The sequence below is a fragment of the Alosa pseudoharengus genome, unplaced genomic scaffold (assembly GCF_046254945.1).
Source record: "Alosa pseudoharengus isolate Yale_2024_CS ecotype anadromous, Long Island Sound unplaced genomic scaffold, YU_APseudo_1.1 YU_APseudo_1.1_scf_24, whole genome shotgun sequence".
NCBI classification, from domain to species: domain Eukaryota; kingdom Metazoa; phylum Chordata; class Actinopteri; order Clupeiformes; family Clupeidae; genus Alosa; species Alosa pseudoharengus.
Window position 1 is genome coordinate 5,135,206 of NW_027468689.1, and position 22,430 is coordinate 5,157,635.

Consider the following 22,430-nt stretch of genomic DNA (forward strand, 5'->3'; position numbering starts at 1 on the left):
GGTAAACCTCTTAGCAGACAAACATGTAACTCACTGGTTGCTTCAAGGCGTTTTACATCTCTAGAGGTCTTAAGGAAGTAGCGACGTAGAAAAATGAACCCAATCAGCAGAGGGATCACTGGCAGAAGGATCCAGAAAATCACGGATGCCGCTACTGCAATCGAGCCAATGATTTGCAAAAACACCTAGCAACAGACACAGGCAAGTGGTGTTATCCCAACATGAAGCAGGTTAGTGCAGATTAGTTACCCACACTACTCACTGTCACAATGGAAAACCTTTTCACTGTCAACATACATTAATTACTAACAAAACTTGGAGGTAGCCGGATTGGATTAATCCTTTGAAATTAGGCATGCGTCAACAACACTAAAACTGAAATTTAAGTGACAATGGCATTCAACATTCTATTGTTTCAGGAAAAGTGTCAAGGTGATGATGCACGGGGGAACTTTTTGAGCAATGTTGGCCAGTGATCACTTCCTAGTGTTCTGATTGGATGATCATGAAAAGTTCAGGGGTGTGATTGGCAAAGGTTAAAAAAAAGGAAAATATACGTAGCACAGAGTGACTTTTTTCAGAAGGTGTTGAGCGCATTTACTGTATCTACTGTACACTTCTGTTGTACCCAAGGCATAATTGTGTGTGTATGTTTGTGTGTGTGTGTCTGGCAAATCAACATCTGTAATAGTCAGATGTGCTTACAACACCTCTAAGCAGAATAATATAAACTAGATTCTAATTATTTACATAACTGAGAAGCAACACACAACATGCAAATACTATAGGTCACCTGAATGAAATCTACAAAAGTCCACGGTAGCAATGAATCCAGTTGGCCAATATCTTTGGAGAATCGATTCAAGATTCTTCCTGTAAAAAAAAAAAAAAAAAAAAAGAAATGACCTTTCCCACTGGCAAGTATAACTTTAACAAGCAAAGTGTGAGAGACCTGCTGGCTATTGTTTAATTCATACCACAATTAACACAAACATATCTCTGTGCATATATGCCCATTTAGGAGATTGTTAAAACAAAGACAGAGAATAGGGACATGCCTTTTGGTCATAATTACAGTTGGAGTACTCGACAGAGAAAACAAGCGAGTGTCCAAGAACTCATATTACAGTGTTGGGGAAGGGGAGAAAATGGCCACAAGCCACATCAGGGTCTTTACCCAGCTCATATATATCCAGAGTTTCCACTGTAAGTCAAATGTAAAATTCCACGACTGTTCCCTGACAAAGAAACTGATTTTCCATGACCTACTATATAAAAGAATGATACAATATACCGGCCAAAGATTTCTGAGCAGCCGTGTAGCGTTCAAGACTCTTTGACTTTTTTAGAGCGGGAGATGACTAAATGGACATTGACTAAAGAAAGTTGGGCTAACCACAACTACTCAAGCAAGCAGTAAAACTAATAACCAAAATATAACTAAATATATTTGTATTAATGTATTTTAGCAAGTATGTTTTAAACTGCTACAACAAAATTCCCTGATATTCCATAACTTTGCCCCAAAATGATAAAATTCCCTGACTTTCCATGTCTGGAATAGACTTTCCAAAATTCCATGATATTCCAGAAATTCCATGACCCGTGGGAACCCTGTATATCCGGTGGAGCGTCAGCTGTACTGTAACGGCATCTTCTGTTATATTCTGCTTCTTTCGTGCTCACATATTTTATTTATACCCAACAGGGCAACTCTTCATTCAACACTGACACAAGCAAAAATCCTTAATCCTTATATTTGCTCATTCACTAGGGGCAACAACCAACCCGGTCACTAGGGGCAACAACCAACAACGTCACTAGGGGCAATACCAAACCCGGTCCGTGTAAACAGGTACGCTAACAAAATAGTCGTTACAACAAAGGTGACGTTCCACTGGAAATATATTACCTGGCTAAAGAGCATTCCAGGAAGCGCCTGGCATATAGGCAATTGACATCAGAAGTGTAAGAAAATCTCTAGTAAACAATGTTATTTGTCTAGTATCTTCATTGTTTGATTTCACTTGACACTTTGTTTTTAAATGTGAGGTGACTTGACTACTAGTAGTAGTGAATGCAAGGTGATTTGTATATATTAGATATATCTAAATAATATATCTAATAATTGTATTAGATATATCTATCTATTTAATACTATCTATTAATTTTCATCTTCAGGTGTTTCATGTACAGTTTTTTGTCGTCTTTATCGGCAAATTCAATATCCTCCACAATTATTGCCACCAATGGCAAATAACGGTAAATTATCTTAATCTCACTCTGCAAACTCATCTGGAATGAAAAGTGTGATTTTTTTAAAGAACAGAAACCACTTAAATAGATATTACTGGCATAGAGTATATATATATGTATATATATGTATATATATGTATATATATATATATATATATATATATATATTATATATATATATATATATATATATATATATATATCATACAGACTTACCAACTGGGTTGACATCAAAGAAGCGAACAGGCGTGCGCAGAATGCAGTTGAACATGCGATTATGCAGCGTCTGAGTTGCACGCACAAGTACTGTGAACGTCATCAGACTCCGCATTAATCCAAACAGTAGTGTAGCTCCCGTCAAACCTGACATCCAGAGAGGAAATACATTTAAATGGACAAGGGAAAAACGTCATATCTGCTCATTAAAAAGTAATACTGAACCCATCTAAAATACAAATGCATTTTAATCAGTGTGTGATGTTTTGCGCTTTCAAATTTAAAATATACAATAACAATAAATAACAAATTATAATAATAAATTACAGGGACATCCTTTCAGGAATCATCTGTGATTTTTGATATTCACAAATTAAGTTACATTCTGGAACATTTCCCTCTTGTGCCTGTTCATACATACAGTGGGCAGTGCTTCGACTTGGCCAGCTTCACTCGCGGTCCGCGCGTGGGATTTGTATTTTTCCAGTGAGACGCTGCAACAACCCAAACAACCGCTAGATGGCTCAAGTGAGCAGGGTGTCTCGTAAAAAGAAATGGAGCCTGGAAAACCCTACACAGACTTCACTACAGACTTTAGCAGACTGGTTTAGAAATAATGTAATAGCCAGAAATATGCCTGCCCTGCCCTAATAAAGAAATATTTGGTTAACTGCGAGTGAATCCCGTATGCAGCCGTAGAAGAAACGCAGGACAAATTAAACATTCTGGTTTTCTCCGAGTGCAACGATGATAGACACACATCATTTGGACAAAATATAGAGCATATCACGGAGTTACAGGCGATAAACGATTTTTGATGGTCACAAGTTTACTTAATTAGGGACTGTTCGTTATTTATTTAAGGGGCTACCGGAGGAGTTTTGGGAGCATTAGTCCAAAAAGACGTGACCCTCCCTCGCCAGCAATACATTTTTCTATGACCCTCCAAAGTGATTATGAAAAAATCACTGTCAACTTTTTCCGGGTTTATCACGTACTGTATTTTAACGTTTTCACATATTTGGCCATAAGCCGTTTATCATAGGCTATCACGAAACCAAACTACAAAGGCGAACACTTTAACAGGGGGAATTAATTGGGCATGAATCATGCTGAACGCTATTTCGCTACCTTAGAATAATAAGGTTCTATCTGCGTTTTGAGTAGGTACAACCGGGACGAATTAAACATTCCGGTTTTCTCCGAGTGCAACGATGATAGACAGTCATCATTTGGACAAAACATGGAGCATATTAACCTCCGTTGCTCAGCCAAATGCCTTCCTGTTACGTCCTGGTATCACGGAGTTACAAGCGATAAACGATTTTTGATGGTCACAAGTTTACTTCATTAGCGGTTTATTTTTTTTTTATTATTAAAGTGTGTTTTTCATTTAAAGGTTTGACTTCATGCTTATTTAGTAGACCATTTAGTGCTCTCCCCAATCCCAGACGTTCACATTGCATTGTTTGTTTTTAATGGATGCAAAACAGCCTATAATGCTAAATGTCTATGGCGGGACGATTGTAACAGTAGTTCTCTAGTAAAAACAGTAATTGAAACAGTAGTCCCTACTGTAGTTCTGAGATATTGAGCTTCAAAGTTTTAGAATTCCATAGAGTTACATGGTAAATGGAAGAAGTTCTTTTTGATATAAAGTCCAAATATGTAGGCTACACAACTTTAAGAAACACCACATCTGAACTTAAGAAACTTTCAAAGAATAAAAATATGTAAATAACTCCATTTTGACAAAAATGTCAGATAGAACCTTATTATTCTAAGGTAGTGATTTGTCAATGAGTTGAAACACACATGACATTCAAACTATTGATACATTGTGCACTATGGACACTGCTCTGTAGGCTACCACTGGACAAATAAATGACATTAACTCGCCATATCCTGACTAAAAAAAAAAAAATCTTCTTGCTTTTTGCCGCAAACTCAGCAATGAAATAATAGGCCAGCTTGCAGATAGCCTACGTCAGGGGTGTCAAACATACGGCCCGCGGGCCGGATGCGGCCCGCTAGATGGTTTAATCCGGCCCAGACTTGTAGAGAATACATTTCTGACGATGTCAAAAAAAATAAATCTCTAGCCCATTCCTGTGAGGAGTTATGAATTTTCAAAAAAATAACCGAAATGCTCAATTCAGCCGCTAGGCGCAGCCAAAAAACAAAAAAAAAGTTTTGACTGGTCCTGTGCTGTCAGTTTGGCTACAGTTTGGCTACATTGTCGGGAGAAAAGCAGGCGTTGCGACAAAATTCAGAGACAAAGTGCAGCCTGCAAACGGAGGACAAGATGTTTGGGCATTTTATTGTATTTTGCACCAGGAAGTGTTGTGTTGTAAAACACTAAACTTGGATCATGTTAAAGTGTGGTTGTGCAAACTGTAAATTTAAATCAGGTCGCGAGGTCTGACTCACCGTCAGTTTGACTGTTTTCTTAGTGATACTGGCATTCTGTCTGGCTTACCATACCACGCTGTAGTACGGTGGTTAAGCCGAGGTGCCGTACTCAAGCGTTTCTTTGAACTACGAGAGGAAATTGGACAGTTCTTGGAGAAAAAAGGCAGACCAGTAGCAATTTAAATGCCCGGAATGGGTGCAGGATCTGGCCTTTATGGTGGATAGCCTATTACACAGCACCGCCACCTAGCCTACAAAATTATTTGATCTGATGTAACCTAATCGTATCAGTTGATCGTATTGCTCATGCACTGCTAACTTATGTTTGTTAAATTCATTTTATTTTTCATACATTTGCACATTTACATTTTTAAGGCAGGATGTTAACTTTCTTCATAGCTCCCACTTGAGTTTAGTGTGGTGAGTTGGTTCAGGTGGTCAGATGTAAAAATGTAGGCCTATCCACTCAACTATAAAAATAAACCAGTTGTTTATGAGTGAAATGCATTTTATTTCAATTTCATTGGCCTCTCTGAATAAATGTGTAATAATCTAATATATCCCTTGTGATTATGTAGGCTACAAATGTAGGCTGAAGGGTAAAGCATAGCCTACTGAAAAAAAACTAAGCTGGAGATTTGGAGTTGTCAAAGAATGTTTTGCAATTATTTCACTGGTCCGGCCCACTTGAGATCAGATGGGCTGTATGTGGCCCCTGAACCAAAATGAGTTTGACACCCCTGGCCTCCGTCTTTTTCATTTCATAGAAGGGCGGATGGGTGCAACCGCGAGGACGGCAATGAGTTGTTAACAGACATGAACCAACACACACTGTATAGCCCAGCAGCAATCTATATAAAATACTAAATATTAACTTTAAGTGTTTTACGATGTCTTTGTATTACGTTTAATTAAAACGTGTTTCACTCGTCTCAGGTTTAAATGGTAACCTAACCGTGACTGGTGGTCTATTTTAAGCAGAGGTTGTTGTGAAAAGGAAGAGGACTTTTATTTGGTCCAGTAAACAATACACTTACAGCAGAAAAACTAATATACAAAACTCCACTGTACACTAGAGACAGTAGAAGATAAACATGATACTAAAATAATAAATATTTAATATAGGCTACTATAAAAAACTAAATCAAATATCAAATATCAACATTGTGTGCTTATGACAGGGCAGGGACTGAGCCTGTATTTCAGAGTGCAGCTGAGGATGATCGCTTCCTTGTTGTCCCTGTCAAGGGTGCCAAAGTCGTGGACCCCGCAACAGAAACAAGCAAGATGCAATAAGAAAGTGTCGATAATGTAGAACGACTTGGTTTCCATGGTTCCGTAGTCCTCGTAGAATGAATACTGTGAAGTCCTGGCATGTAGCCTATAGGCCTAGGATAGCCTATTATAAGCACGGACCCGCCCACAATGGGGGTTAAGCCAGGCACAGGGTTATAGGTACTCAATGGTGCTATTTTACACGTGAAAGGTGTTAATAGCGGATTGACGTAGCCTAGGGTAGACTGAGTAGGCCTAGGCCTACAGTTGAGACACTTTTTGCCCACACAAAATCAAACAAAAATAGATACTGAAAAGAAGTGATTTTCCACGACATTCCACATGCCATTTCCTTAGCTTGTAGACTAAAATATTATCAATCAATAATACCCATAAGTAGTTTATATCTTCCACAATTATTATCTATAAGTGTGAACATGCTTAACAAAATATGGGAACAAAACATGGGAACTAAACGTGCATTACGAATAATCAGTGGGAGCCCTGGGCTTGTTTCCCTGCAACAAGAAGGTTCCATCTGGGGGTGATCCAAAAACACGCCAGAGAGGTTTCCTTATAGGCCTACACACTCTTAGACCACAGTCATTTGCCATTTCGATCAACTGCGCTTCCTCCTGCGCTGACAAGTTAGGACTATTCGGGATAGCCTATTGACAAATGGGTTGCGGACCCACTCATTGGTTTGCTGTGGATCTTCGCATTTGAAAGCGCAACAAGGTGATCGCGCACCAGCTGCGAGAGAAAGGGCCCTGCCTCAGTCTCTCCCAAAACCCCCACTACTGTTTGGAACATATCAAATACACCCCGGTGTAGAAATCTGGGGTATTTCTGTATGTATTCTGATGTGTTCATCTGTGTTACTTTTGTGTTACTTTTGTGTGTAGTAGAGACGTGGAGAGGTACATGCCATTGTTTCACTCCCTAGTTCTAATCCTTAGGCGCCGGTATGGCTGCACATAGGATTTACCATCAACAGGTCAGACTGCCATGTTCAGGGCCGTAGTGATAGCATGGGCAGAATGAGATATCACCTTGTTATTCTGTTTTCAGGGCTAGTACTTTTCCTATTATTTTTGAGCTATGGCTGGTACCTTCCACGTTGGCATGATTTACGTTGATATGATTTTAGTATAACAGGCTTTGTCTCAGGTTTGGACTTCGAGACGGATCGAGGAAGCGACTCGGGGAGCATCTTATGCCAAGACGCTCAGCAGCAGCCCGCTTCTACTAACTACCACACCTGTTAGACTCTGTGCAGTTTTACTGTTTGAGACTTAGCCTGTGCTCGGTTAGTGAGTGATGTACCATCTACAATAAATTCTTTTGATCACCGATCCTGATCCAGCCGTCAAGCTTTATTGACCATCTTCAATACAGACATCAGAACTAAAACACAACGCAAAACGATCGTGAATCCAACATTTGGTTTCCGTGACCCGAACGCAAGAGGAGGGGGAAGACGAGAACATCCATTCGGCGAGGTCAGACTGAGTCTTCGGGTTCAAACAGACTTCGGGTTCAAACAGACTTCGAGGGCAGATTTTGAAACTTCACATCTGTAAGAAGAGTCTATTTTGGGCCCCAGGCTGACGTGACCAACCCCAGCTGGAAGCCTACCAAGAGGGAGGACGCTGTGTGCGTGTGCACCCGCCGCAGTGAAGAAACTCTGACCAGGTGAAAGCAAAGAGTTTTTTTCTCCTCTGTGCGTGAAAAAAACCAAGAGTAAAGTTAAAAAAATAGACATAATTTAGGGAGTTAATTAGAATATTGTTTTATTTAAAGCTGCACATTAATGAGAGTATTGAAGTTTGTGTCATTAAGTGTTTTGACAAGTAACATACCGATATTATACCTATATCAATGATTGATGAGCTCTAGATGTCATTTGATATAAGAAGTTTTCTGATAAAAAGTAAACGGTTAAAGTGTACACATATTTTGGGTAATTGGAATAGATTCGTGAACGAATTAAAAGAAGTAATCGATTAACTACGGACAAGCTTGGGGGATTAAAGCTTTTCTTTTTCTGTACTGCCATTACATGCTAAGCTGTGTGGGTTTTGTGATAAAAGCTGTGTGGGTTTTGTGATAAATGCTGGGCGGGTGCCGAAGAGAAAATAGGAGTTACTGTTGCTACAGTCATTATTGTTGCTGAAGTGAACTGTGTGGTTGTTTCTCAAGTTCTTTGTTTAGTTTAATGGCCTAGGACTAAACTTAGCGTTACAGTGATACGGAGAGGAGACGAAATCACCAGAGGGGGGTGTTTTGGTTGTGCAGTAAGTGAAAGGTGGGATAGGGTTTCCAACCTATGTTTTTGTTGAATTGGTCAACTGTGAATTTAGCGAGAGATCGTTAAAAGTGTGAGTGAGACATTAATTTTTTGTCGTTGTCCAGCCGTTTTTGGGAGAGAGGAAATAGTCTGAGGTAAGTGGAACTGACACTGGTGAAATTTATTGTTGTGGCTTCATGCTGTGAGTAAAATAATTTACCAAGTGCCAGGTTACGGAGCGAGAGAGATAAAGAGAGAGTGTTTTCTTTTCCCTGGCGGGAGCAGCGAGCGTGTGTGTGTGAGTGTGCGTGTGTGGAAAAAAAGGAGAAGGACAGAGAGAGAGAGGTTCTTTTTTTTTTTCTTTGGCCAAAGCAGAATCGCAAAAGTTGGCACTAAAACATCACACACTACTGACAAATTTAAGTAAAAAGTTTAAATAAAGGACCACGTCCTTGTACGAACACATAGTCCAATTCGTATGGCTTCGGGCCCCAATAATAATTTGGAACAAGACATTGTGCAAGAGAGTAAGAAATCAGAGATGGCTCGCGGGCGCAATAAGCAAAGAGAAGATAAGCAAGCAGCTGACCATGATGAGGAGAAAGTGAAGCCTCAGCAGGAGGAGACATTTGCTGAAATACAAGATTATGTGTCAGATTGGATGGCGAAGAAATTTCAATTGGGCAAATTTGAGGAAAAATTGAGAACAGACTTTGAAATTGATCCAGCATCTATTGTCCAGGGGCGCTGGCCACCTAAGAAGGTTCGTGAGGTGTATTTGAGTTGGAAAAAGCACAACAGACATCGTGAGCCCTATGCCTTTTTGTTAATGAGTCAACTAAGGCGATCCTTTATGGGGGCTATGCGGGCATCCTGCTCGCAGGAGGTGGATGCCGAAAAACACCGCACCGAATGTCTGGCAGAAGAATTGAAATCACAGGCAGGCAAAGCTGGAAAGAGGTTACAGCACCCACTCCAACTCCATCCATGCCGTTACCAGCGCCACCTGCAACCAACCCCCAATACCTGCCACCCGAACAAGCCAACCAAGCACCAGCGAATGATAATGCAACTGCTGTCCCCGTGACTGACACCCCATCCACATCTGATGCAAGCCAGGGAGCGGCTGCTCCCGTAACTAAGCCAAAGACCAAGAGGCGCAGACCACCAGCAGAGGGATGGGATGTCTATGATGAATCAGCTGATGAGGCACTCATATGCCCAGTACGCACAGTAGCCAACACTGATGGTGTGTCTGTGTTCTACCAACCAGCAAAGGGCGACGAAATCCAGAAATGGTCCGCCGCCATACAACACCCTCGGGATGCCGGACAGCATACCTGGACGAAGACAAAAGAAATCAAGGAGATGAGAGACCTGCACCCTTTTGACGCATTGAAGATCCTACATTGTGTGCTGAATGTCAGAGAAAGAGAACACCCATCAAAAACGGAGAGCTTGTGGCTGAATTGTTGGATGCAATGCAACTACCAAAAGACCTAGCAGTCGTAAAAGTGAAAGCACACACAAGGCAAGACACCTTTGAGGCAAGAGGCAATGCATTGGCGGATGCGGCGTCAAGAACAGCCGCAAGAAAAAGAGAGGGGGGGGGATAACAAAACGACTAACGAGAATGGACACGGAAATGGAAACACGGATGGATCTAACGGTAACAGGAAAATTTTTGAAAATGACGACGAGAAATGCATGATGAGAGTGACAAAGAAGGTCAAGGGAACATCTGACGAGGGAAAACGGGAAAGTTTGGCCAACATCAAAGACATGCAGAACAGCGCTAGCCGAGAAGAAAAGTGGACTTGGATTGAAAATGCGGCGAAGCTCCATGACGACAACCTGTGGAGGTTTGGAACACGAACAGTGGCTCCAGAAAGTCTTCTGCCATACCTGGCGATGCAAATTCATTCACTTGGACACGTGGGAGTGGAAAAGATGAGGAACAGATTCATACAGGTCTGGTGGGCCCCAAAGTTCACAGCAACGGCCAGGGACATCGTCAAGCGGTGTGCCACCTGTCGGCAAAACAACCACGACAGAAAGGTCAAGCTGCCAACATTGAAAACACCTGCTCCACCAGGGCCTTTCAGAGTTCTTCAGATAGATTACATCACTCTTCCAAAGTGCAAAGGCTATCGCGACGTTCTGATTGTTCTGTGCAAGTTCTCTAGGTGGATCAAGGCGTTCCCTGCACGATCCGGAACTGCACTACACACTGCCAAAGTCCTTGTGAAAGACATCATTCCCCGATACGGATTGCCGGAACAGATCTGCTCAGACAACGGAACACACTTCACTGGAGCAGTCTGCGCCGAGGTGGCCCGCATGCTGAATGTGCAATGGTCCCTGAACTGCCCTTACCACCCAGAATCCTCTGGGCAGGTGGAGAGAGCCAACCGGACGTTGAAGGAACGACTGGCCAAGAAACATCAAGAAGGCATTCCTTGGGTTGACGCCTTACCAACAGTCCTGTGTAGCATACGTGCTACAAGCAACAGAGACACCGGACTCAGCCCATTTGAGATCGTGACTGGCAGGCCTTTCTCTGCACCAGGCACGATTGATCTGAGGAAAGCAGACATCCACCTGACATCAGATGCAATGCTGAACTACTGTGTGCAATTGACAGAAGCGGTCCAGACAGCGGCTAATCAAGTGAAAGAGGCCTGGGGAGACCCTCCGGACGGTGGGCACTCCCTAGTGCCAGGTCAGTGGGTGATGATTCACAAGCCCCAAAGGTTAGCGCTAGAAGCAAAGTACGACGGGCCGTATCAGATCTTGTTGATAACACAGTCGGCAGTAAAGGTCCAGGGCAAAACCAAATGGATACACGCAAGTCACTGCAAACTAGTTGATCCGCCTGAAACATGACACGCCCAGGCAGGGTACGACTTATATCTGATTTTCCGCCCGCTTTCTTTTTAGAAATAGGGTGTAGACCAGGGAGGAAGATTCACGGAAGACTTTCATTTTGACGGTGGATTTGTTGTTTTCACGGGAGGTCAGAGGAAAATGAAAAGGGTAGGGACACCAGTGTAGAATCTTTCCCTGTAAAACCGAGCCTGCCTGGAGTGTTGTGCTAATTGACTCTTGTTGACACAAACTCATGCTCAAAAAGGTGATAGACTTGGACAAGTCTTACCTGTTTTTTTTAATTATTGGCATTAGCTATTATCTAATTCAGGAGTGATTACATATACCTGTGAAATGTTTAATCATTATTTGTTTGCATATTATATTGTTATGCTACAATCAATACTATAACTTAATTATATATTACATTTAATCATTATATGATTGTTCTCACTGCAACCATGACTATCCTCCAACTGATACTGCTCTTTACTTTCACTCCACATGTACCCATGAAGTTGCTCGAAGCCACGGACATCATCCAGGACAGAGACTTTTGCCTTTGAACTGAACTGTTGCCTGCCGGTCTCCTGCACTTCTCCCCAAAAAGACTCTGTTTCCCAATGGAATCCTCAACTCCATCATTCTCTAACAGCGATCAGCTCACTGAATTCTGTGTTGTGTAACTGTTGTTGTGTGTCTCCCTTATCATCTGAAAATGTCACCGAGAATGTTGTTTTGTTGTGCTGTTATCCTGTGTCACCTGGTTATTGTTACTGATACTCTGTATGACAGCCATCATGATGTGCACAAGGACAACACGTTCCTGAAGACGGCTCATGGGTTGGCCCAGGCCAAGCGTAAGCATTCGTGTTGGGTATGCGGGTTAATGCCATCTGCCTCTGAAGTGTATCCTTACATAGCCATCCCCTTTACCATCCCAGAGTATGTAGCAGCCTTTAAAGGAGAAGTTCGGTGTGAAATTGACCTTAGCTGTACTGAAAGATGTTGCCGAGTACTTACATGTGTCCAATAGGCACCTTCGCTCACCCCCTAGCATTCCAAATTACGCCGTTTTTAGCCAAGTAGCTGTGGGGGGCATAGCGTAGCCTATGCAGCTAAATCGCTATTTTTACACAATTAAAAAGGTTCCAAGACCCTCAGAAGTCTACCAATGCAGTGTGGAGTTACTTGGAACCTTTTTAATGATGTAAAAATAGCGATTTAGTTGCATAGGCTACGCTATGCCCCCACAGCTACTCGGCTAAAAACGGCGTAATTTGGAATGCTAGGGGGTGAGCGAAGGTGCCTATTGGACACATGTGAGTACTCGGCAACATCTTTCAGTACAGCTAAGGTCAACTTCACACCGAACTTCTCCTTTAACAGTACTACAAATGGTTCCCCTGATGACATCTTTCCAAATCCTCCATGGGTCGGAGGGCCCCCTACTAAGCTTAAATTGAGTTATGCCCCACGTGGTGTGATCTGTTGGGTGGCCGACAAGAGTGGACGGTCGGTGGTAGGTCAGAGCATCTGCCCATATGAAGTTCAGGTTGGACAGACTGAGGTTTCCATTGAACAGTCAGGTGAAGTGGTCCTTATTCCCCTTCCCCCGATGATGCGTGTTCCAGGTGTAACGCCAGGAAGCACGGTCGTCACTAATGCACTAGCCCCTGTACGTGGTTCCATGTTTGTGTGTGGACAGTATGCATATTCTTATCTTCCCCCTAATTGGCAAGGCTCCTGTTATTTAGCTTATGTTGTTCCAGCTGTGAGGATCGTGGAGAGGGAACATTTGGTGGGTGGGTCAACATCCATACACCCTAGCACTAAGCGTGACGCTTTTGGGGGTCACAGTATTGTTGCAACCCCGACACAGAGATTCTTTGCCGCTTTAATTCCAACTTATGGCCTGACTGTGGCGCTCGATGAGATTAGAGATCTGGTACACATTGTTGATGTAGTAGCTAATGACACTGCACGAGCTCTTTCAGACATTCACCGGGAACTGTATGCAGTAAGACAGGTTGCCCTTCAGAATAGGCTCTGCCTGAACGTGGTTTTGGCCAGTAAGGGAGGTGCTTGTGCTCTGATTGGACAGGAATGCTGTACTTCTGTGCCTGACTCGACCGGTAATGTCTCCAATTCCTTCAAAGATATTTACGCCAACGTGCAGCAGCTTAAGCGGGATAATGGTAGCTGGTCCCTGGGAGGTTGGTTGAGTAGCTGGGGTGGGTCCCTGTTTGCTCAGATTGTCCAGTTCATTATGCCCCTGCTCATTCCCATCTTTGTCATCTACTTAGCTATCCAAGTGGTGTTGTGTATCATCAAGCGTGCCACCACTACCGCTCCAAGATTGGCCCCTGTTAGAGTACCTCCTGCCCAGCCTCGGGATGAACCGAGGATGTGGGTTTGATTCCTTTCCTTTTTAATTTCTTTTTTATGTGTGAGACAATCCTCCGGAGCAAAATCAGTTATTATGTTTTTCTTTTAAGACACCGGCACTTTTTCCTTTTTCAAAGTGCTAGAGAAGTAATCTTGTCTTGGTTTGTCCTCTGTTCTTTAGACCACATCAGACTCCTTTTATTTGTTTTGTATGATCTATAAAAATCTGTGTTTTTTAATTGATCAAGAGGGGGGACTGTAGAACTCTGGGGTATTTCTGTATGTATTCTGATGTGTTCATCTGTGTTACTTTTGTGTTACTTTTGTGTGTAGTAGAGACGTGGAGAGGTACATGCCATTGTTTCACTCCCTAGTTCTAATCCTTAGGCGCCGGTATGGCTGCACATAGGATTTACCATCAACAGGTCAGACTGCCATGTTCAGGGCCGTAGTGATAGCATGGGCAGAATGAGATATCACCTTGTTATTCTGTTTTCAGGGCTAGTACTTTTCCTATTATTTTTGAGCTATGGCTGGTACCTTCCACGTTGGCATGATTTACGTTGATATGATTTTAGTATAACAGGCTTTGTCTCAGGTTTGGACTTCGAGTCCACCGGTCCACTCGTCGTCCCCACAAATCAAGCTTGGCTTTCAATGCAGCGACTTTATCTGCCAGTTTAAAGACAGTCATCATTCTCCCCTGGAGTGACAGGTTGAGGTCCATAAATGATTGTTTAAAACACCGATATTTGTGCATTTAATTAAAATACATTGAGTTACAGCCTGGTCGGCATGGGCGTAGATTTAGGGTGGGACGCCAAGGACTAGTCCTAATCAAAATGTTAAGATGACAAAATTGTCCTCACCAATATTTTAGCGAACTTATTTGTACTGCTGATCATTCCGACAGCCAGCACGACAATACAAGAAACGTCAGGGTTATCTGACACGCAGGCTACACGCATGGAGAATGCCAATGCACAGGCTACTTTGCAGTGGCAGTCAAGCGAGCAGGTGTGTCAACGACAACGGTAAGTTACCAGGGCTTTCTGCCAATACATACCCCATAAAAGGCCAAAGTAAAACATTTTGATATTCCCTTTGCCCTTCAGCATGTACATGTTTGCCCCTTTTTGTGGTTTGTAGATCAGCTATGCCCCCAAGAAGAAGAAAGGGGACATACAAAGCTTTTTCATTATGCAGAGTCTAAGTAGGCAAACTAGCCATACAAACTGGCGACTAGTGACCAGGCTTTAAAATTCAGATTTTTGCATACTGTGTAAAATAACATTAGCTGTTAGGATTACCCAGGATATTGTCACAGCTAAACCTAGCTTCTGTAATCTTTCAACCAAAGTTAGGAGTCATGTTGAATATGGGTGTGCCGTGCGGAGAGTCGCATAGGCTATAGCACAGAAAAGAAGTCACTAGGCTGCCAATCTTGCAGTGTATTTGTGAATGTAGCCTGCACAATGCAAAGAAATAAAAGATAAACTAGGTGCATTTCCATAGAAATGAAAAAACATTGCGAGACACCAGATATTTCTTCTATGATCTCATCCCATAAAGCTTTTCTTTGACTTGTTAGTTTTTTGAACATTTATTTTATCTAATGACATAGCAAACATGATTAATTGAATCCACATATCCTTGCACTTGCGAAAACTATTTTTCACTATCCTAAAACAATGAGGTCGCAAAAACAATGACTTCAGACCAAGGCCGTAGTCATGATGTCAACATTGGGGGGGACCAAATCTGTGGTGGGGTCTGAGGGACCCCCAAACAGAATTTCAATACATTTCCTACATTTCCTTTTGCATTTTAGTTAGGTCAGTCAATTAAGTTATTCCAAACTTTTGACGGACACAGATGCCCAGAGTTTTGTGAAAAGAGAAGGGTGGAGAAGAAGCAACTTCACTGGTCCATCCTAAATATCTTAAACCTCTATATTACACAGAATGTGGTTCTTTGACTTATTACTTACACCTGAAGCCTTAGACTCATAGGTTTGGAGCCTAATAAGATTTTGTCTTTTAATTTAGATTTTATTATGCTGGCGGCTAATCACACAATGAAAGGGACAGGATTCAGGAACAGGCTACTAAGACAGGCCCCTCTTCTGTCTGACTCACCTCATGTTACCCCTGTATGCATTATAGACTGGCTTCTGACAGAAATGACGTTTTGTGCCAACATGTAGAAACACTAGGCCTACTACAGCCTTTAATTGGTGAATGGAGGTGCAAATTCCTTTCTTTGGTTATTGTCCGCGATTCACATTAACTGTAGACCATCACGTATTGTAAACGTCGCCACATTTGATCACGTTTTGCCTGCATGGATGCGCGATTGATTTCTAAGAGGCCTATACACGGTAATTTCTGGCATTACTACTAGCATATGAATGCATTATTTATGTTGAAAGACGTGAAAGAAATGACACAGGCTTGCACAAATTCATCATTTAAAATAAAACGTTTCACTTTCGCTATCATTGCGAGAATAGGCTACAATATGGAAAATGTTCCCTTTCAGTCTGATCGGCTCCAAACATGTACTGTATGGGATTTCCTTAGCCTGTGCTACACCTTTCCAAGAAGTTTTGTGAAAATTGTACCGGTAGCTTTTGCGATATTGTTGACAGCCCTACCTCACCGCAGTAGGGTGCAGTAAATGGAAGCTTTTGATAGCGCACGCAACTAACGAAAAACGGAAAATCACCAGGACAAACCACTCAGGGATGTAGGTCACTAATTTGTGCGTTATTTACGTTTGATTACATTTCAGATAGGTGTTGGTTTCCTGTAGGCCTAGTATAGCGCTTTATTCTTTCTTTATTTTTCTATGTCCGAATATTGGGGGGGACATTTTGGTCATATTTGAATATTGGGGGGGACACATCCCCCTCAATGTCTTTGGTGACTACGGCCCTGCTTCAGACTTGACTTGCGACTCCACTCAAAAGACTTCAGACTTGGACGCTTCGAGACTCCTGAACAAGCTGTATTTCATGCAATTATTGCTTTTTTTAAATCTAAATGTATTCATGTATTTCTATTTTATTGCAACATACAGTATACTTTGGAAAACGTATAACGAGCGGCATGGCCCCTTTGCCATAATGTGCAACGTAACGCATGTGCGAACACTCACAGATAAAAAATGCATTGACCATGGCGACAAGAAGTCCTCCCGGAGTTGTGCCTTTTATCATTACTTTCGGTTACAATCAGGGCATGAAATTGGCACCCGCCCACACGCCAAATGCGGGTAACTTTTGTGATCGGCGGGTGAAACTGTCAATCTACCTGCCAAGTTGGCGGGTAGCCAATAAGACAACACTGAGCAAGGAGATGCACTGTCGGGATTGCCAATTTTTGAGCCAATAATCTACTCTTTACTCCGCTACATTTTCAATTGCCTTTCGTTACGAGAACAAGTTTATTATTGGAGAAAGTATCTCAAGGGAGAAAAGAGCACCTCTCCCCGGTACACAACTGCGTGAGAGAAAAGAAACAGGGCTTCAGAATGCATTGCTACGTTTCCCCGCGATTATAAAAGTAATGGCTGGCCTATGTAGCCTACTACACGGAAGTAGATGTTCTATATAGCTAACAACTCAGTTAACGCAATGACGTCCTGCCAGTTGCTGCATCTTCTGGTGAGGCTGCCAGAGTGCCAACGAGACTAGAGGTATGACATGACACGGAAACTTCCACATATATTCATTTCTGGCCAGCATCGTTCAACAATCACATTGGACAAGGAAAGTAGGCCTACAACTTAATTTACAAGCAAAGCAAATGCACTGGAAATCAAGCATACAAGTTAGAAAAAGCCTAGCATTCATTTATGTAGGCTCAATGTTGAAGGACATGACATGAGACGGTCGGCTGAGAAAACATAGCCTGCTCTGTCACTCTGCCCAAGTGGATATGCCTAGGCTATTATAGCCTAAATATAGGTCTACCCATAATATAGCCATTGTTTTTAGGTTATATTGTCTGTATGGTGAAGTTAAAACCAGACTTCTAGCAATGCAAAGCAGAAGAATCAGCTGCAATGTATTGGAAGACTGCTTTTCAATCCATAGCCACGTAGCCTAATGCTTATTCTGGCAATGACAAAGTATATTAAATAAAATATATTTGAATTGGGCTTTTAAAATATGTTTGACTTATATGATTAGCTTACAGAGGAGGAGAAAAGCAAATAGGCATAAGGATACTTTTGTATCCCTTTAAAGGTCCATCAAAAATATAAAAATGTAGGCCTACAAAAAAGTAACTTGTTAGGCCTACTTGAGTAATTTATTAACAAAGTACTTTTTTACTTTTACTTGAGTACTGTAATGTGTATTCTGTACAAGTTCAAGAACCATTCTTATGCATTTTCTGAGTCGTTCGCCTTTATTTTGGGCACAAAATAATTTTGGCTGGTAAAAAACCACTGTGGCAGGTGGATTTCAAAATTCACCTGCCACAGTGGCTGGTGGCCAAAAAAGTTAACTTCAGGCCCTGGTTACAATAACTTTGTGCACAGAGGAAATAAGCGAACAGCTACATGCAAGGTGTGTGGCAACAACGTCTGATTCCATCAGGCATCTCCAAACGCACCCATATAGGTCAGTCACTTAGGCCTAACATATATCGTCACAGGTGACAAGCTAACCATCGCAAAGTGTTGTGCTAATGCTGGGAACAGGCAGGGATGGGCAAAAATACATCAGAATGTATTTCAAAATAAAATACCTAATAGGCCTACCCTCATTTTTAATGTATCAAAATAAAATACTGTATTTCTGTATTAAGAAAATACTCAAAATACTTTTTTCAAGGAAGTATGAAAGCACTGCAAAAAAGCTTTCTTTTTTTTATCCAAAACATTGAGCCTAAACTATACAGTAAAAAACAATACAATTTGGCCCCTGTCATGCCAAATAGTATACCGTATGCAAGTTCATGTAGTGTGATCAGAATTAAGAATAATTCAAGAATTTCCATTTCCATTTAGTCATCTAGCTGATGCTTATCCAAAACGACTGACATAGCTTTCAATTCGGCAGCCGTGGCCTACTGGTTAGCGCTTCGGACTTGTAACCGGAGGATTGCCGATTCGAACCCTCATTGCTACCCGTGCGCTGCTGTTGTTGCAGGCAGCTCACTGCGCCTGGATTAGTGTGTGCTTCACCTCACTGTGTGTTCACTGTGTGCCGAGTGTTTCACTAATTCACGGATTGGGATAAATGCAGAGATGATATTTTCTTAAATGCAGATATTAAAATATACTTATACTTACAATTAACCACATTATAATCAATAGGCCAAAATCATAATTGTGTATCTGTGAAATAGAATAGAAATAGAATTGTTATTTAATTAAACAAGGTGAACTTCTCCCCACGGTGGAATGCAGAAAAGGATGCTACAAGGAAGGAAATTCAAACACACTCAACACCTTACCATCTATTGATGTCATTGTGGTTCATTGAGATATGACATTTTTTCTGTTAATTGGCTTGGATCCAAAAGGACATTGTTGCCTTTGTCGGTGTCCTTATGTGAACTTGCACAGGTAACCTTGCTCATCTTTACTTGCGTACGACTTCACACCAGTGCTTCAGGGCAGCCGTGGCCTACTGGTTAGTGCTTCGGACTTGTGACCGGAGGGTTGCCGGTTCGAACCCCGACCATTAGGCACGGTTGAAGTGCCCTTGAGCAAGGCACCTAACCCCTCACTGCTCCCCGAGCGCCGCTGTTGTTGCAGGCAGCTCACTGCGCCGTGATTAGTGGGTACCTCACTGTGTGTTTACTGTGTGCTGAGTGTGTTTCACTAATTCCCAGATTGGGATAAATGCAGAGACCAAATTTCCCTCACGGGATCAAAAGAGTATTTATACTTCAGACCAGAGCTGATGCTTCAGCAAAGGCCGTCACTGAAAAGCTGTGAATGTCATAGAACACAGCTGTTCTCACATTAGCTAATTGCAATAAACATTAACCATTGTTGCCTAATTACCAATTATTCATTACACCTGTGTGTAGTATCTACTTTTTTTACTGTTTTTCACATATAGTATTTTGCAGTATTTTTAAAATGCAAAAATACACACCAATAAAGTATTTTGATACAAAATACAGAGCCATTTCCTTCAACCCAATAAAATACAAATGACAAAATACTATTTTGTATTTGAAATACATATTACATGTTTCAGAAAGACTACCCATCCCTGAGAACAGGCAGATTACATCTTTATAGTTGGCCATATGATGACATACTTAGGTTAATACTGTATTTCACCAGTTAGGGCACCAAAATTGCCAGCAGCGGCACTGTGTAGCCTATCTTGACATGTCTATGTTTTGGGTTGCAATATACAGGTAGTGGGCTCTGTTAATTTTAATGAGTAGGCCTAAGCCTAAAGTTACAGCATTTCTATCACAATTGACCAGACTTTGACCTTTGGTCTGCTTTTAACAAAATTCTGGCTATGATTGTTTCTTGTATTGCATCATGAGCCATCACTGTGCCTATTGCATTCTACTGTTGTTAGCCTTAAGCTTAGCTCAGTCATTATGTATTACCACATCGCCCTCCATTAGAAGTGCAATGAGCTGCATTGAGCATAATAAACTGCATTTAGAATTCCAAATTCATATTTCTAGATATTTTGGTGAAAGTAACTCAAAAATAATACAATAGTAGTGTAATGCCTTACAATTCAGATACATATTATAATGTAACAAATTACATTGAAATGACAGTAATGAGTAATACATAATACATTACGATTTTGAAGTAAGTTGCCCAACACTGATGACAACCATCACTTTCTATATATGTTTGTGTTTGTGTGTGTGTGTGTGTGTGTGTTTGGAGGGTCAATCAAATTCTGATTGCCACTGATGTGAATGATCTCACAAATCACACAAACCAAATCAAGTTTTAAAAAATCGCAAAAGTATCGAAATTGAGATTCTTCACTTAGTATTGGTATTGAAACAATAATGTTGGTATTGTGACAACAGGAGTTGAGGATGTGTCCCCACCAAAGCTGAGACCAAACCTACGCCCTTGCCGGTCGGGACGATTCGTCCCGACACAGACATATGTCACTATAGCTTGTTTTGCTTTCCATGTAAACAAGCATGCGATATGAAAGTCGGGGATTGTGGAGAACACTAAATGGTCTACTGAATAAGCATTAAGTCAAACCTTTAAATGAAAAACACTCATGTTTTCAAAAATGTAACCGCTAATGAAGTTTACTTTTGCGCATTAAAACTCGTTCAACTCTGTGATAAAAAGACATAGCCTAGCGTTTCTATTATGTGCATGGGGACGTACGATTGAAAGCCCTTCTTAAATCGACCAGAAATATGCTTGTTCTTAATGTAGGCTAGCCCATTCTCAAAAAGCATTGACTGATGATAGTGGAGATCGTGTTATCCCGAGGCCTTTGCAAGTCAGCATCTCCGACCATGCGCGCCTGCAGGTGTACGTCCGTACGCACTGTGCGTACCATCAGGCTACTCAACAAGAGAACATTTCCTGTGTGTGTGTGTTTTGGCCCACCATACCTTCCCAACTATGGACAGTATCCCATTAGCTGCATGCCATCAGGCTACAATTTACAATTTTCTATTGAAGTTAGTGAACACGTTATCAAAATTAACGCACACACATCTTGTTTGAGCAGGAGAGAGAGAATACGCACGCAGGCACGCAACTAGGCTACTTGTTTTCTTTTACTCGGCTATCTATATTATCAGCACACAATGTTGAGCTAATTCACTAACCCAATACTCATCATGGATATCACAAGTTTAAACAACGAAAACAGAATGAATGGATGCAGCAAACCTAGGAGTTATTCCAGATGGGCAAGAACAAGGTGGGCAATTGCAATTGTTAGACTGCATTAGACAGCTGTTTAAAGCCAGACGTCACGGTAAGCTAGAACAAAACTAAAGGTAACTTTAGCCTGTATAGGGCTGTATCAAGTTGTCCAAATGAATAGGTCATTGAAGACGTTGTTGTTGTATTATTGCATTTGAATGATGCTATGCTATGTAAACCGGGAAACGGACAAATATTGTCCACGCGTGAATTTTTTTTGCGGGGGGGGGGGGGGGGGGGGCGGGATGGGTGTGCGTACCATAGCATTAATTCCTGCAGGCGCCCCTGTCTCCGACGGTAGTCTACAATATTTAGAATATACGTTTTCGATGTCCCAAAGGAGAGCCATACTTTATTGTTTTTAACGATCTCTATGCTACTCACCAAAATGTATGCATGGGAACATGATAAAGTACCCAACTGTCGTGCGTTAAATTATTGTGATTACGAACCAGTGGTTTTGAAACATTATGCGTGACTTGGACATCTAACGAAATGCAACAGGCTCATATCGTCCTCGCATTCGCAAAATGGGGACATGAGACTGCTCAGATAATAACAGATGTGCCTCAAGTTTTGCACGGTTTTAGTCAAGTTATAGGCCTGTTTACCTGGCTTTAAAGGTTCTGCATTCTGCATTTTGCAATGAGCAGTGCTTTCCCGTTTGAATTGGAAATGCTCTGTGTCATGGTGTGTGTGGGTGTGGGTACCCTGCCCCCAACAACTCACCTTTCCACCTCTCCACCTCTGGGCCCACTTCCCCGATAACGACGGAGACACGCTCTTAAGAGGGTTTTCTAAGATTCATCTTACGATC

At 41.7% G+C, this 22,430-nt stretch overlaps 1 protein-coding gene across 1 annotated transcript in view; it reads right to left on the reverse strand.

Annotated features, from left to right (window-relative positions):
* The window catches only part of abcc4 (ATP binding cassette subfamily C member 4 (PEL blood group)), a 76,930-nt gene that overhangs the window by 10,784 nt on the left and 43,716 nt on the right, over nt 1-22,430 (reverse strand). The window contains exons 19-21 of the mRNA XM_076302920.1: nt 2,473-2,619; nt 794-873; nt 35-185 (exon numbers count right to left, since the gene is read on the reverse strand). Coding sequence (XP_076159035.1) covers nt 35-185; nt 794-873; nt 2,473-2,619 — 378 coding nt within the window. The remainder of the gene's footprint in view (nt 1-34; nt 186-793; nt 874-2,472; nt 2,620-22,430) is intronic.